This window comes from Podarcis muralis, chromosome 2, assembly GCF_964188315.1.
Source record: "Podarcis muralis chromosome 2, rPodMur119.hap1.1, whole genome shotgun sequence".
Classification (NCBI taxonomy): domain Eukaryota; kingdom Metazoa; phylum Chordata; class Lepidosauria; order Squamata; family Lacertidae; genus Podarcis; species Podarcis muralis.
The window spans coordinates 96,325,847-96,341,158 of NC_135656.1; the positions used below are offsets into that span (position 1 = coordinate 96,325,847).

Consider the following 15,312-nt stretch of genomic DNA (forward strand, 5'->3'; position numbering starts at 1 on the left):
TCATTTTATTTTGGTTGGTTGGTTGCATTTACACCCCACCTTCCCCTCCAAGGAGCTCAAGGTAGAGAACACATTTCTCCTCATTTTATTCTCATCACTATAATCAGGTCAGGCTGACACTGACTGATTCATCTCCCATGTCCTAGTCCAGCACTCTAACCAGTACACCATGCATATACATTGACAGAATTTTTTCCAGTGCTTTATTTTTCCATGGGGAAAACCCACAACCACCTGCATTTCATAATAATCAAAGGACGGCAAGTGCTAATAATGTGGCCAGCTTGGCAGCTTCAAAGCTTTTAGTTTTGTTTACTAAATACATGCAGAATAAACATGCTAACTTAAAATCCCTCTCCAGGGCATCGGAACAACTTCCATCGCAACCTGATTTTTTTCCTACATGAAATTCCCCTCATTTGCAAATTTTCTGAAAACCCCACATCGCTGGCCATGTAACAAATTGTTTGCAATATAGCGCATCGGGGCTGCATACTTGCTTTGAAACTTCTATTTTTTATACACACAAAAAAAGTTAGTGGTGTACAATAAACTGTTAAAGCCTGTAAACAAAAGCATCAATGGCCACCTGTCACTTTCATTTCATGTTTTAAGCATAAAGTTGCTTTTTGTCCTATCGTAACAGATATCAAAATGCAGAATCAAAACAGTATTAAAAAAATTGTAAAAGCGGTTCTTAAAATGCTTTTATGTGTTTTATCGGCAGTAAGTGGGAAATGCTACGTTTCAAAACACTTAATAAATCAAATTAACAGTTTAAGAAACAGCATCTCTAGGAAGCGCTATCGCCATCTGCCGACTACTTCAGGAAATACTATTGTCTGGTATTCAAGAGAGGCTTTCCATGACCTAACAAGTGCTAGACTGACTACAGATCAGGAGTTAATGTTTAGTAGCCTTTGAGAGCAAAGGTGCCTATATAACAGGATTTCACAACTCAAATTGCTGTGATGCACACTTTTCAGTGTTTTGTTTTGTTTATTTTGAGGTCATCTAGGGACGAGGGCAGGGGGGCGATTCAGTTCAGTTCACATTTTAATGTGAGCCAACCTAATTTGAACTTGCCAAAACAATATTTGAAACCAAAACACAGCTATCCTTTTGAGATTTGTACTTTCCCAAATTTTGCAATGAAGTTTGCAAAAAATAAATAAATGCCAAAAAGGGCACATATTAGGCCCTAATACATGCATGTTCTGGTACCTCTTTTGTTGTTAGAGAACTAATGATTACTCTATATAAAAATGCATATATTAGCAAAAATAGCATACAAAAATGTATTACATTAGGAAAAACTGGTTGCAAAAATGATACAGAAAAATGTCTATATTTGGAGAAGTTTGCACCAAAATGGTGTTTTCATGAGGACTTTTTTTTTTTTTAATGCAAACTGATGCAGAGATTTGGTGAACTGACCTAAAAAGACTGGAACAAAGGAGAAACTTATAGAAACTCAAATGGGAAGACTTGTCAATTGCTGTCAATTGGATGCCAAGAGGAGTTGCATCAGCGTTAAGGGACAAAGCCATGAGTCGGAACTAAAGAGCAAGTCAGCTCTGGAGGAAAAACTAGAACGCAGGATAAAGGAACAAACCAGAATGCCAGGCCTGGAAAAGGATAGAGAAAGGCACCAACAGCACAGGAAGAGAGTGCTGCTTGGGCAAAAGGCTCGACTGGGACAAGAAGCCATTTTATGTACCTTCCTGGTCAAGGGGATTCAGTGGCCAGCAGGGTGGGAAAAGTACTTCATTGCAAACTTCTTGTTTTAATGAGCCAGAACAATTTGTTGTCAGCAAACTTAGCCACCTCACTGCTCATCCCCAATTCTAGATTTTTTATGAACAGGTTTTATTTATTTATTGAATTTCTGTCCCCAAGGAGGCCAGGACAGCAAACTACCGTTAAAAACCAAAGGTCCCAATACCGATTAAGCGAGGACTCCACTTTCTATGTTTCTCCAACTGGAGAATCGTCCAATTTCCATAGCCATACCACACATGGTCAGAAATCTGAGGTGATGAGAGTTGAATCCCAGGAAGGCCAAAGGTTTCCATTTCTGGTGTAGAAGAGAAGAGCGAGAAAGACCACAAACACAGAGAGGGGGTAATTATTCAAAAGAAGCCACTCTTCTAGGGAGAATATTGCAGCACTAAAGTCTGGTTTATAAATGCACTGTAGTGTTGTTTTTGTTTACGAGCTCAGCTATGCCTATGAAACACCTCAATCACAGTTGAGCGGTCATTATTTTCAAGCAGCCAATTTTATGAAATGAAGCTGAAATGGGAGAGGTTGGGCTAATTGCAAACATTCCTTGATGTATTATCTAGTGGTGTGTGGTAAAATCAGTGTGTGTCTTGATCCCTCTCCCCCACCCCACCCAAATCTAACCCCTTATTTATTTCTCAGGAGGTTAAAGGACATGGGGGCTAATTAAGGCCCCAAATGAATGAAAGAGAGAATCATTCAAGGTAAAGACCTGGGTTTTACACACTTTCTGCATCTCTGCCTGGTACAACTTAATCTTTTCTTTTCTTTCTTTTTTTACACAACCATTACGAAGGGGTTGGGGGTAGAGAGCGAGAACGCTAATCTTGTCACGGTCAAGCAGGCTGAAATCGCCATGTAGTACTGGGCAAAATGCTACATATTTGTAATTTAGCCAATAAGAAATTCCTTAAGCCTCTCCTGAATGGCAGGAATGTCTCTGGCTTGTCACTTTCAATCCAGTCATTCTACAGGTTAAGCTCCGAAGAAAATAATGCTCCCCAAAGCGGCTATCTGAAAAATAATAATAATTAAAAAGAAGATGTAGCAGCAGAGGATATCTGAGCTGCATTTAGTTCTAAGAGGCAGTGTGGGTAGTGGTTAGAGGGCTGGACTGGAGCTGAGGGAAATCCAGAACGAATCCCTACAAAACACAGTGGGTGATATTTGGCCTGTCACTCTAGCCTACCTCGCAGGGGTGCTGTGAGGATAAAAGGGAGATAACCATGTATACCATATTCTGAGCAACTTGAGGGACAAGTGAAATATGAAAAAAATAGATTTAAAAGATCATGAACTATACCAGCTTTGTAGAATATGGACTCACAATTACAGTATTGAGATACATGATACGTGAGTAATTTCAATTCCAGTTCCAAACACAGCAGTGTTTCCAGAGCATTCTAGTAGCTTCTAACATCAATTTCAAGGATCATGATTGTGGGGCAAAAACAACCCAACCATTGCTCTATTTCCATTAGCAGCTCTCTTTTTTTGAGAAACAGGAAGAAAGCCAGGTGTTCAGAACTATCATTTCATGTTTAATGAGATATCTATGCTGCCCTCCTGGGATCCCTTGGAAATGTGATTTTCTGAAATCAATAGTTCAACTGTTTAGGACACTGCAGAGAGTTTCAAATGCTATTTGCTGATGACACATTGTCACCAGCCCTCTGCCTGCCAGTTGGGCCCCACATGAGTTGTCCATGTTTTCGTCACGGCAACAGACCCACCCATTTTCGCTTCACCCCTGGCTGTTCCTGTCACATGGCGCTCCTTGCGCAATCCCCCAGTTCTTCTGCTTTTGTTATTGAGGGAAGAAGCCTGTTTTGCTATTAAGAGGAGAAGCATGCAGGCCTCCTCCGAAATAAATAACTCCCCATTAGCCAGATTTTGTTAACAAACTGCTTCAGTGTTATTTCAGCACAGAAATTAGCTGTTCTCATTTTTATCTGTAAACCGCCTTGGCTCCCTGTCAGGGAAAAAGGTGGGGTATAAATAAATATCATCATCATCAAAAGTCTTAGATATGCCTGGCTCTGCATTGCTCTCTAGCTGCTCCCACGGAGAAATGTCAACGCAAAGTCCCACTGATTGTGCCTCCAATTCAGTACAATGGTACCTTGGCACTCAAACAGCTTGGCTCCCTAACAAATCGGCTCCCAAACGCCGCAAACCTGGAAGTGAGTGTTCCAGTTTGCCAACTTTTTCAGAAGCCGATAGTCCGGCGTGGCTTCCATGGCGTCTGACTAAGTGCAGGAAGCTCCTGCAGCCAATCGGAAGACGCGCCTTGGTTTCCGAACCGTTTTGGAAGTCGAGGGAACTCCCGGAATGGATTACGTTCAAGAACCAAGGTTCTACTGTACTCTACAGTCGTACTGAGGCTGCTTAAGGATCTGACACAGATGATTACTGGCGTCTTTCTCAAGAACCTGGACCTCCTCATAAGAAGGAGTGGTTGCCTCAAGGGAACATTCTACACTTTTCTGAATTAAGTATTGGGCATCTCTCAGCTAGGACTCATTTTAACGTACTGACCCTATTTGAAATGATCACAGTTGGAAACATTGACACCGGAACTGAATAATTTAACCATTTGCACAATATGTACAATGGGTGTTGATTAGCAAACCATTCTTAGCACAGAGCTTGGCATAGGATACGGGCTTATACTTCACCATGTTATAAAGTACGTTATCAGGTAAACGATAAGCCTGTAGACCAGGCATGGCCAAACTTGGCCCTCCAGCTGTTTTTGCACTACAACTCCCATCAACCCTAGCTAACAGGACCAGTGGTCAGGGATGATGGGAATTGTAGTCCTAAAACAGCTGGAGGGCAAGGTTTGGCCATGCCTGCTGTAGACCGTAGGCAACCATCAGGGCTTGGATGAATGGGGCCGACTGAGCTAGGGTATCCATCGCATAGCCTCTTGCACTGCACTGATTTGAGAGCTGGGAACAGGGTTTGAAACTCCTGACTTCTGACCCAATGGAAATAGTCCCTGGAAAAGGTAAGAAATGTGCACCTTCTTCGTATCATGTCTGGGTCCCCCAGACCATACTGGGGGTTTCAACAGGAATGAGAAGCCAGTGGAAAATCAAATGTGTATGTGTGTGCACCTTGTTCTTGGCACAGTGTTGCTAGTTGTACAACAGCGTTCTCTATAAATACTCTAGCTGGCATAGCATAGCCTCATTAACATACCTTTCCATAATCCCTGCATATCTTTTTTTTAAGGGGGGGAACACTACGTTCCACATGCTTGCATTCTTGGCGTGATGTAACCACCTCTGTAACTGGGATAAAGTCAGGTTTTCCTACCAAACAGTCCCAAAGTTGATAGAGACATTAATTTGCTTCCTGATGAGATTTAAGGCAGCTCACAAATCTCTTTGCTAATCTTCTGTCTTTCAAAACAGAACAGTGCTTTTTTATTTTTTTAAAAAAAAACCACCACCAGGGATCACAATTGAAGACATTCTGGCACAGGAGCCTCAGCCTGGGGCCTGAGGGGGAGAAAGCTTCGCTCCTTACACACATTTTTGAAAACGTTCTCAGTTAAAAAAGAGAGAGCGCTTTCAACTTTCTCAAAATCCAAGCCCAAGTTCAGCTATAGCTTTAAGTCAAGGGTGTGCTAGGCACTCTTTCAACATCTACATTTCATTATTCATAATTATTTGTTTTAACTATCCAGGTTTGTTTGTTTTTTAATTTACAAAGCAAGAGCACATGTGTGTGTGTGTACACACACACACAGACACAATCTCTTACCAGTGAAGATATAGCTAATCTGTGCTCAATAATTCTGCCTGGTATCAAATCAGGCCATTGTCCCACCCAGCTTGGTATTTGACTACACTGACTGGCAGAAGCTTGCCAGGGTTTCAGACAGGGGACAGCCAAAGCCCTACCTGAAGATGCTGGGAACTGAAGCTGGGACCTTCTGCTTGCAGAGCATGTCTTCCAGGATGAGACCATGGTAAACCTAAGGTAAAGGTAAAGGGACCCCTGACCATTAGGTCCAGTCATGACCAACTCTGGGGTTGCGGCGCTCATCTCGCTTTATTGGCCAAGGGAGCTGGCGTACAGCTTCTGGGTCATGTGGCCAGCATGACTAAGCCGCTTCTGGTGAACCACAGCAGCGCACGGAAACGCCGTTTACCTTCCCGCTGGAGCGGTACCTATTTATCTACTTGCACTTTAACGTGCTTTCGAACTGCTAGGTTGGCAGGAGCAGGGACCGAGCAACGGGAGCTCACCCTATTGCAGGGATTCGAACCACTGACCTTCTGATTGGCAAGTCCTAGGCTCTGTGGTTTAACCCACAGCGCCACCCGCGTCCCTTATGGTAAACCTAATCCGGCATTAATTGTATGAATCCCAGAGACAGGAAAGCTAGGCTGTACACACTCTGCACACACTTGCTCTACAGAAACATGGTAGTAACCTGCATTGTACATCACAAGGAAGACTAAGATGCCATAATCTGCTGCAAGCAAAGAGGCAGAGCACGGGAGAATGGCCATGATATGCTATACATGAAACCCGCTGCTGCTGCTCCACTTGTGGAGCGGCTCTTGATCCGACAGAAGCGCCCGCTAATGCAAGAGGAAAGGAGACAATTTTCCCAGCACCCCATGTCACCTTCCACACTGGTTCCACAGCAAACCTTCGAAAAAGATCTGGGGAGTGGGTCACAGTGCAAATCAGCAAATGTTGCTGTTGTTGTTAACTTACTAGTCACCTAAGCGGTCCCCAAACAACTGACATTGAATGACACATGCATAAATACAATAGAAAAGAAAAATCAAATGAAAACATTTCATACGGCATGTTAGGAAACAAAAATAAGTAACAGCCCCCATTCCATAACAGCGATAACTACATTGGCAGCATGGTGACAAACAAACCAAAACCTCCACCCCAAACCACACCAATATAGGAACATAGGAAACTGTCTTATATTGAGTCAGACGGTAACGAGTCCATCTCGCTCATGCCTGTCTACACCAGTGACGGCCAAACTTGGCCCTCCAGATGTTTTGGGACTACAACTCCCATCATCCCTAGCTAACAGGACCAGTGGTCAGGGATGATGGGAATTGTAGTCCCAAAACAGCTGGAGGGCCAAGTTTGGCCATCACTGGTCTACACTGACTGGAAATGGCTTCTCCAGGGTTTCCAATAGGGGTATTTCCTAGTCCTACCTGGAGATGATGGGGATTAAACCTGGGACCTTCCAGTTGAACAGCAGGTGCTCTGCTACAAACCACCATACAATACTCCCTCTCACTAACCAGAAAATAAAAATACAAACTCAAATACCAGCGGCCCCTTTCCCTAGCCCAGACATCCCTGACTCAGAATTCAGCCACAACAATACAGCGTTAGTTTGTTTGTTTTTCATCTCCCCCCCCCCCCATCCATGTTAGTGGATATCTCTGCTGGATCAAGTTGTTCCAAACACTGGATTTCACCCATAGTGAATGGGTACACAGGACAGGTAGTTCCAGACAATGCAAGCAATTTGTGGCCCTAAGAATCTTCAGCTGCAAGATCCATAAGACTTTCTTGACATTTTCAGAAGTTCTCCAGTTTCAAAAGTCAAGTTTCTAGTGTTTATGGCAGCAAAACTATTTGACATGTGATAAGGAGACTACTGGATGGGAATACACTGTAACTGGAAAGGCTTTTCCATGTTTTCTAACTTCCTCCACTGTTAACAATTTTAGTTTAGCATAGGAAATTTAGTTTCCTAAATTAATTTGGGAAATTCATTTTTAAAACTGCATGCAGCACTAACTTAATATATTAACATTGCATACACACAGACAAGACATGCAGCTTAGCTTCAGCAATCTAACACATTGTGTTACTCTTGGGCCCTCACAAACTGTTCACCCATTGGGTTTCAAAACCAGATTCCTATTGCACTGTTGGAACACATACTTTTTGTTGGAGGAACTAGGCATTAACATTTGATCTCACTTGACTTTCAGAGTGTGTTAATTAATTCAGCTATATAGTGGCTAAGGTTATGATCCAGGATGGAGTGGCATACAAGGGATGAACAAGTTAAATCAGTGATGATAGATTGGGCAAGAGATGTATGACATTACATAATGTTTGAGGATTGGGAAAGATTGTGGAAGAAAGGGGTTAAGTTCACTGCATGTACAATGTTAAAGGAAAATATAATGAAAATGAGGTATAGATGGTATTTGACCCCTGTTAAACTAGCAAAGATGTATAATAATTGTGATAATCTATTTTGGAAATGTAAAGAAAAAGAAGGTACTTTTTATCACATGTGGTGGACCTGCCCCAAGGTGAAGGACTTTTGGGAAAAGATTTATAATGAATTGAAAAAAAATGTGAAATATACATTTATAAAGAAACCAGAGGCCTTTCTTCTTGGAATAACAGGTTTGGAATTGCCCAAGAAAGATGTTAAATTATTTTTGTATGCCACAACTGCTGCTCGAGTTTTATTAGCTAAGAAGCGGAAAATGCAAGAAGTACCAACTGTGAAAGAATGGCAGATGAAGATGATGGATTTTTCGGAGCTAGCCGACTTGACTGGAAGAGTCCGTGACCAGGAGGAGGAGGAGTACCAGGAAGAATGGATGAAATTTAATGATTATTTAGTTATATACATTAAGTTAAATTAATTGGAAAAAGCTTGCAATTACCAGATGGGCTTAGGATTTAAACAAGTTATGTGGTGAATTAATATGTTTAATGCTGAATTGGTTAGATAGAATGATGTTAAGTGATTAAGTTAAATTTATAAGAACTTTGATTTGGAAAACTGTTAAAATGATATGCATTGAAATTCGACTAGGGGGATACAAGGAAGTCACTTAACAATGTTAATAAGATTAGCTTTAATAAGGTTATGTTTTATGTTTGTTTCTTTATTTGTTTGTTTGTGTGTTTATAATTTTGTGAAAATCATTTTAAAAAATTGAAGGGGGAAAAAGGTTATGATCCCGGAAGAGGGCCGGCCCACCCATGAGACAAGATGAGGCAACTGCCTCAGGCAGCAGGATCCACCAGAGTAGCAGATCCTGATGTCCATCTTTCTTTCCTCCCTTGTTCCTGATGTAGATCTTCCCTCACCCTTTCTTCCCTGGCGGGGAGGAGGGTGTCATTTTGGGGCCTGCCTCAAGTGCCAAAATGTCTTGGCTACGAAGTCCCCAGTTCAAACGATGAAGCCCCACTCTCTCAGACTCAGCTCCCACCTTGCAACAATCCTGCCTCTTGCGAAAATTTTCATTGTAATTATTAGAATTAGAGCCAATACGAAATTCGATTAAAAGAATTATTAAGTTCAAACTATGGTGGACCTTGGGGAGTGAAATATGACCCCTAAACCTCATATTGTCTATTGCAGCCACCATCTGTTTCAAGATTTGGGAGCTACAATTTTGCTCCCCGACATCTTAGTGGCTGGAGGTTACTGTGTTTCTGTTCTCAAGATTCTCAGAGAGCAGGAATAATTGTCCTCAGGAATGCTCACACCAGTAATCCATGAAAAGGAAACATGGTGGCCAACAACCAACCATAGCAATGTTGTGGTGCACCATTGCTACTGATGTTCACTGCAAATTTCACCACTTTTTGTATCCTTCCCAAATAGCCGAAAGTGCCCTAAGTTCTGGAGCCTGTAAACTAGGGAGATAAAATTAGGAAAACTTTTTGGCTCAGATCTAATTCTAAATTGCACATGTCCATAAATTAGCACTCCTTCTAGTTGCATAGGATACAATCCAACACACATGATTACCGGGAAGCAAGTTCTATTGAAGTCAATAGGACTTATTTCTTGGTAGACATGCATAGGACCTCCCTGTAGTGTTTCAATATTAAATTCATGCTGGGTGGACATATTGCTTATTGGATAGACAAATCACTTGGTGGTCTCGTCAGTTACAATTTACTCTTACTCAGCAAGAATTTACAACATTTCTTTCAGTCCCTACTTTGGCATAAGATCTGTCATAGTCAAGATCAGACTGATGGAGAAAGAGATGACAAACCATTTCAGATCAGAACTGACAGGCAGGCCCCTGCTGAATTCAAGAGAGTTCAAGGATTAACCGCAGGATTTTACGGTATAGAATTAAAACCTACATTAATCTAAAGCGTCTAATTATAGCTTCTGCACAAAGACTTTATGGTAACTATTTTCCAACTCTAAACAAATGTACTGCAAAGCTTTAAATCTCACGCACTGAGGTTGTTCACTTATGCACAAAAATATTCACACCCTCTAAAAGTTTTAATTTCAGACTCATGCTCTAGGGGGGTTATTGTTTTGCTGTTTTTGTTTTACTCATTTTCTTGTTTTTATCCTGCATTTTACTCTGTGAACTGCCCCGAGATCTTTTGATGAAGGGCAGCATATAATTCTCATAAATAAATAAATAGTCATTAGTTGCCGTCACTTCACTACAAGAAACGGACACAGCCCATACAGAGCACACATGGAATGGAAATCAATGGTCAAGATCATAACCTATATGCAACAAGTCCCCAATCCAATATCTGGCCTCTTCAGTTAAAAGGATTTTGGATAGCAAGACTTGAATTTGTATTTTTATTTTTATTATTAGTCTCTGGGGACCCTGTGGAGTGCAACACTGACCTAAGTAGACCTATGGTCTGACACTGTATAAAACAGCTTCATTTTTTATGTTAATTTATTAGGGAGGTAGCCATTTTGTGAATGGACACCCTCTGGGGCAGCATTTTTTCAGAGCAGTCACAACATTCCCTCAAAATTCCAAGTTTGCCTGTTGGTGATCCCTGGTTTACAAAAAGGGGCACATTTTGCAGATCCCCCTATCAGTGAGCAGAATTGGCAAAGGTCTGCCTCAGAATGAGGCTGCTTCATATATCCACATGCCCATTTCTTTTCATTGGAGTCATTTACTTTCATCCGAGTTCACAAAAGATGACAAAACCTTCTCAGAGTGCTTCACCCAACAAGGAACAAGACAAAAGATCAGGTTGTGTATTAGATGCAGTAGATATGTTCTATGCAGTTTCTAGACCATGGTCTTGCCTTGCATTCCATCAAAATCTTATCCCACACATCTCACGTTCCAAGAATATGATCCTATGCAGCCACCTTCTCAGACCTAATTCTACAAAGACATGTAGGGTCGACTCCTGCAAATTCACCTGCGACCTTGCTTAGCCACCTAACATAACCAATGCCACCACAACAGCCATTGCTAATATTTGTTAATGTGCTTTAAGTTGGGGGTGGAAAACGTGTGTGTTCCAGATAGTACTGAACTACAATTCCCATCATGCTTGGCCACTAATGATACTTGCTGGGGCTGATGGGAGTTGTATTTCAGTAACAACTGGAGAGCCACAGGTTCTCCTACCCCTGCTTTAACTGAAGTAGTCTCTCTGCATTTGCAAACTAAGCTTTACTTTTAAAGTACCCAATTAACTATATTGTTGGAGAGCCATAGGCACTGCTATATTGCAGCACACATGTGGACACACAGCAGTGAAAATTACCCAACCATCAATTTAAGTGGGGAAAATACGGTTTATTTATGTCGCAGGTGCAAAAGCAGGGGGGGGTAAAACTAACACCCAATTGCAGCATCTCTTCTGAATTTTTGGAGTTACATAAATTATTTTCAAATTCTGAGTGTCGCTTAAAAGTAATTGCGCTACTCTGCGGTAGCTGGTCTAACCCAACTGCGGTGAAGTGAAGAAGTCTGCATTTCTGTCTGTTCCAGATACAGATTCTCCCCAGTAATTAGGACACTGGACGAGGAAAGAGCACAAAGGCTACAAAAAGAAATGAAGTCATTTGAGCAAAAAAGGATTACTAGTGGCAAACAGCAAAAGACCGTATTCCAGATTAAGGCTTTCTGAAACAATCCTTTGTGCAGGATCTTTCCTAAGTTTCTGAACAAAGCTATTCGCCGGTATTTTTTCTTAATGCTTATTGCACAGAAACCAGGAAATCTGAAAATGCAAGAATTCGGGTAAGTCCTTCTTTTTTAAATGTCTGAAATTTGGGGGGCAGTTTTTAAAACAGTGTGTTTCACATCCATTTTTTCAACTGAAGAAAAACTCACCCTCCTTTTTGTTCTTAAATGCTTTTCTTTTTCTAAAACGTAGCTTTCATTTCCCGGCCCTGGTTAGACTTACCTGGGGAAAAGCACAGCAGCTGCAAAAAGGGGACGGGCGATGAAATTGATCACACTGTTATAGGTGAACCACTTTTAGAAACACTCATGCTAATTGTATAGAGAGAGACAACCTTCTTAATGGAGCTCCAGAGCCCCACGTTGGAAACTTCACATACCTTGAGGACTTCCATTGGCACTTGAGTAGCAGGAGGGAGACTGGCTGGGAGGCTGACGTTGATGGCTGGTGTCTGACTCAGCGCCACTCTCTGCTGCATGAACTGGGCTGCTTGCTGTTTCTGTTGCTGCTCTCGCCGCTCCTGCTCCTGCATCTGCTCACGCATGAGCTGCTGTCGTAGCAAAATCCGTGATGTCATACTGGAGGAGCTTAGCGGGGGCTTCGAAGCTCCAGGGTGCTCAGAGCTGCTGGGGGGAAAGACCAGAAGACACAGATAGTTCCATTACTCATCAATTGCATTGGCTGGACTCGGTAGACTTGCACTGGGGGGGGGGGGAGCACATGCGCCAGGGGAAGGGAATCTTTGTCAAAGCATACATAGCAAGGGCTGAGATTTTTAACTAGTTGCTCGGTCAGTGGGTCTTAGCAGCCTGGTTATGTAAAATTCATACCTTTCCCTTTCAAGTTCAACTCTGAATGAATCGTTCAAAACTTAACGTACAGCTCTGATATGCATAGTTAAATACTGCTGCGTGATAAGCATTCAAATGATTTTATAACCACTATAGTTTAGGCGCATGTCTCATAGAATCATTCGAATTGTAGAGTTGGAAGGGACCCTGAGAACCATCCAGCCCAATCCTCTGCGATGCAGGAATCTCAGCTAAAGCATCCATGACACACATATATAAATGTGTTTTCTTTTTTTCTCCTTTCGAACAAGGTTCCTTTTTGTCAAAAAGTCTGGTGGTGGAGCTAACCGTTTCAAAACAATCAAATCAACTGTGCAATCCCTATACATGTCTACTACCAAAAAAAAAAAAGGTTTGATTTCAAAGGAAATTGGGTATAGGACTGCACCCTAAATTACCATTCTGGGTCCCTTGTTTTGATTGATTTCATATAGTGAGGCAGAAATGCACCCTCACAGCTGATAAAATGACAAACATGGAAACTGCTTTTTTATTATTAATATTCTGCAAGGGAGTTATTGCCTGAGAAAGCCACAGTGCACATGGACTCTGCATGTATTTCTGGGTCATGGCCAATCTACATGAGCATATTTTTGACCTTCAGATACTTCTTAAACAACAACACAATCCTAGGACTATTGTAAATATTTCACCCTAAATCTCTGGAAAAAACCTCCAGGAAACAAGCAACAAGTGTATTCTGGTCTAAATTTAATCTGCTGGCATATTGCATCAAAGCATATAAAAATGGAAGTAACCCAGTACCACACATTGATTCCACAGCATGTAATCAAAGAAGCTGATTGCCACTTATGTCAAGGGGAGAAGTTGTGGGGTGACTTTTCGCTCACTGAACTTGAAAGTGAGTTTAAGTCTGCAGTCAAACCTTGGTTCCCAAATGCCTCTGTTTTGGAACGTTTTGGCTCCTGAACGCCGCAAACCCGAAAGTAAGTGTTACGGTTTCCAAACGTTTTTTGGAAGCCAAAAGTCTGACACGGCTTCCACTTGAGTGCAGGAAGCTCCTGCAGCCAATCAGAAGCCATGCCTCAGTTGTCGAAAATTTTGGAAGCCGAATGGGCTTCCGGAATGGATTATGTTCAACAACCAAGGTTTGACTTTGTTTGTTTGTTTGTTTGTGTGTGTGTGTGTGTGTGTGTGTGTGTGTGTGAGAGAGAGAGAGAGAGAGAGAGAGAGAGAGAGAAACCTTTATTGCAGTCTGGAGTTCATACCAATAAGAGACAAAATATTGATATACAGCCCACGCCTAATATAATAATAATATATAATAATATATGCAATTAAAATAGAAATTTAAATAAGGGAGTTTTCAGAAGTGAACATTAGGTGAGCATTCCCACCTCTGCAAAAAATGAAGTTCAGTTTATGGTTCCCTTTTAATCAGTACAGTGGGACCTCGGGTTACAGATTTTTCAGGTTACAGACGCTTCAGGTTACAGACTCGGCTGACCCAGAAATAGGTTAAGAACTTTGCCTCAGGATGAGAACAGAAATCGTGCAGCAGCAGGAGGCCCCATTAGCTAAAGTGGTACCTCAGGTTAAGAACAGTTTCAGGTTAAGAACAGACCTCCAGAACAAATTAAGTTCTTAACCCGAGGTACCACTGTAATCACTTCCAGAGAACCATACAAATTTATCAGTAAAGGTAGGTAATATTAAGGACCTTCATGGATTCTATCCCTATAGATTTTGCTATTGAAAACAAATTAGGATTCATTTCTAGGAGGGAAAAGTTGTGTATGTTTTGAGAAAACCCCCAAATAGGGACAGAAATTGTTAAGAGTGCCCCACTAGGCATAAAAGATGGACAAACAGAGCAAAGTCTCGTCCTCCCCAATTAACAGCCAGAGCTGTACATTAACATATTTAAATAAGCGTATTTTCATTCTTCACGTCAATAACCTGTAGTTTGAAATGTGAGTATTTTAAGACCAAAAAAAGGTTTAAACCCACATTTCAGACCGAACTATTTTTTTCCCCTCCAACATCCCGCCGCCCAAAAGGATGGGGGTAGGGGTGGAGAATGATGACCATCTTGCTGTTTCAGGCCTGTCAGGTTGAAACATTCCCAGGGAGACTGATCCTTTTGATAAAACAAGAGAAAAAACCTTTGCGGTGAAACTAATGCAGCTGCGGAATAATCGCACTAATTAGCTGCTCAAGAGAAGTCACTGACTGTGATACTCACAGAGAAAAGGGAATACTTTCAATTAAGGGCGAAGTGTTCTCATATCCTACAATGCATCACAGGGAATCCCTAACTTTTTAGTGGGAAAGTTCATACCTTAGGTAAAACAGCTACTGATTTTCATCAAAAGGAAAGAATTAGAACAGAGAATGCTATACAGTGGTACCTCAGGTTACATACGCTTCAGGTTACATACGCTTCAGGTTACAGACTCTGCTAACCCAGAAATATTACCTCAGGTTAAGAACTTTGCTTCAGGATGAGAACAGAAATCGTGCTCCGGCGGTGCAGCGGCAGCAGGAGGCCCCATTAGCTAAAGTGGTGCTTCAGGTTAAGGACAGTTTCAGGCTAAGAACGGACCTCCGGAACAAATTAAGTACTTAACCCGAGGTACCACAAATCCCCCAACAAGTACCATCTTCTTGTATCCAGCCCAGGGCGGAGTGGGGACAAAAACGTGTTGCTTAATTTTACGTTAATGTTTACAAAGTGACAGATCTAGCA

The 15,312-nt window shown here is 41.7% G+C and overlaps 1 protein-coding gene across 5 annotated transcripts in view; it reads right to left on the reverse strand.

The window, feature by feature from the left end:
• MITF (melanocyte inducing transcription factor) overlaps positions 1-15,312 on the reverse strand; it is a 134,375-nt gene that overhangs the window by 36,146 nt on the left and 82,917 nt on the right. For 3 of the 5 annotated variants that reach the window (XM_028719412.2, XM_077925041.1, XM_028719413.2), the window contains one exon: positions 12,131-12,377. In XM_028719412.2, coding sequence (XP_028575245.2) covers positions 12,131-12,377 — 247 coding nt within the window. The remainder of the gene's footprint in view (positions 1-12,130; positions 12,378-15,312) is intronic. The other 2 variants (XM_028719411.2, XM_077925043.1) reach the window with 1 other exon arrangement.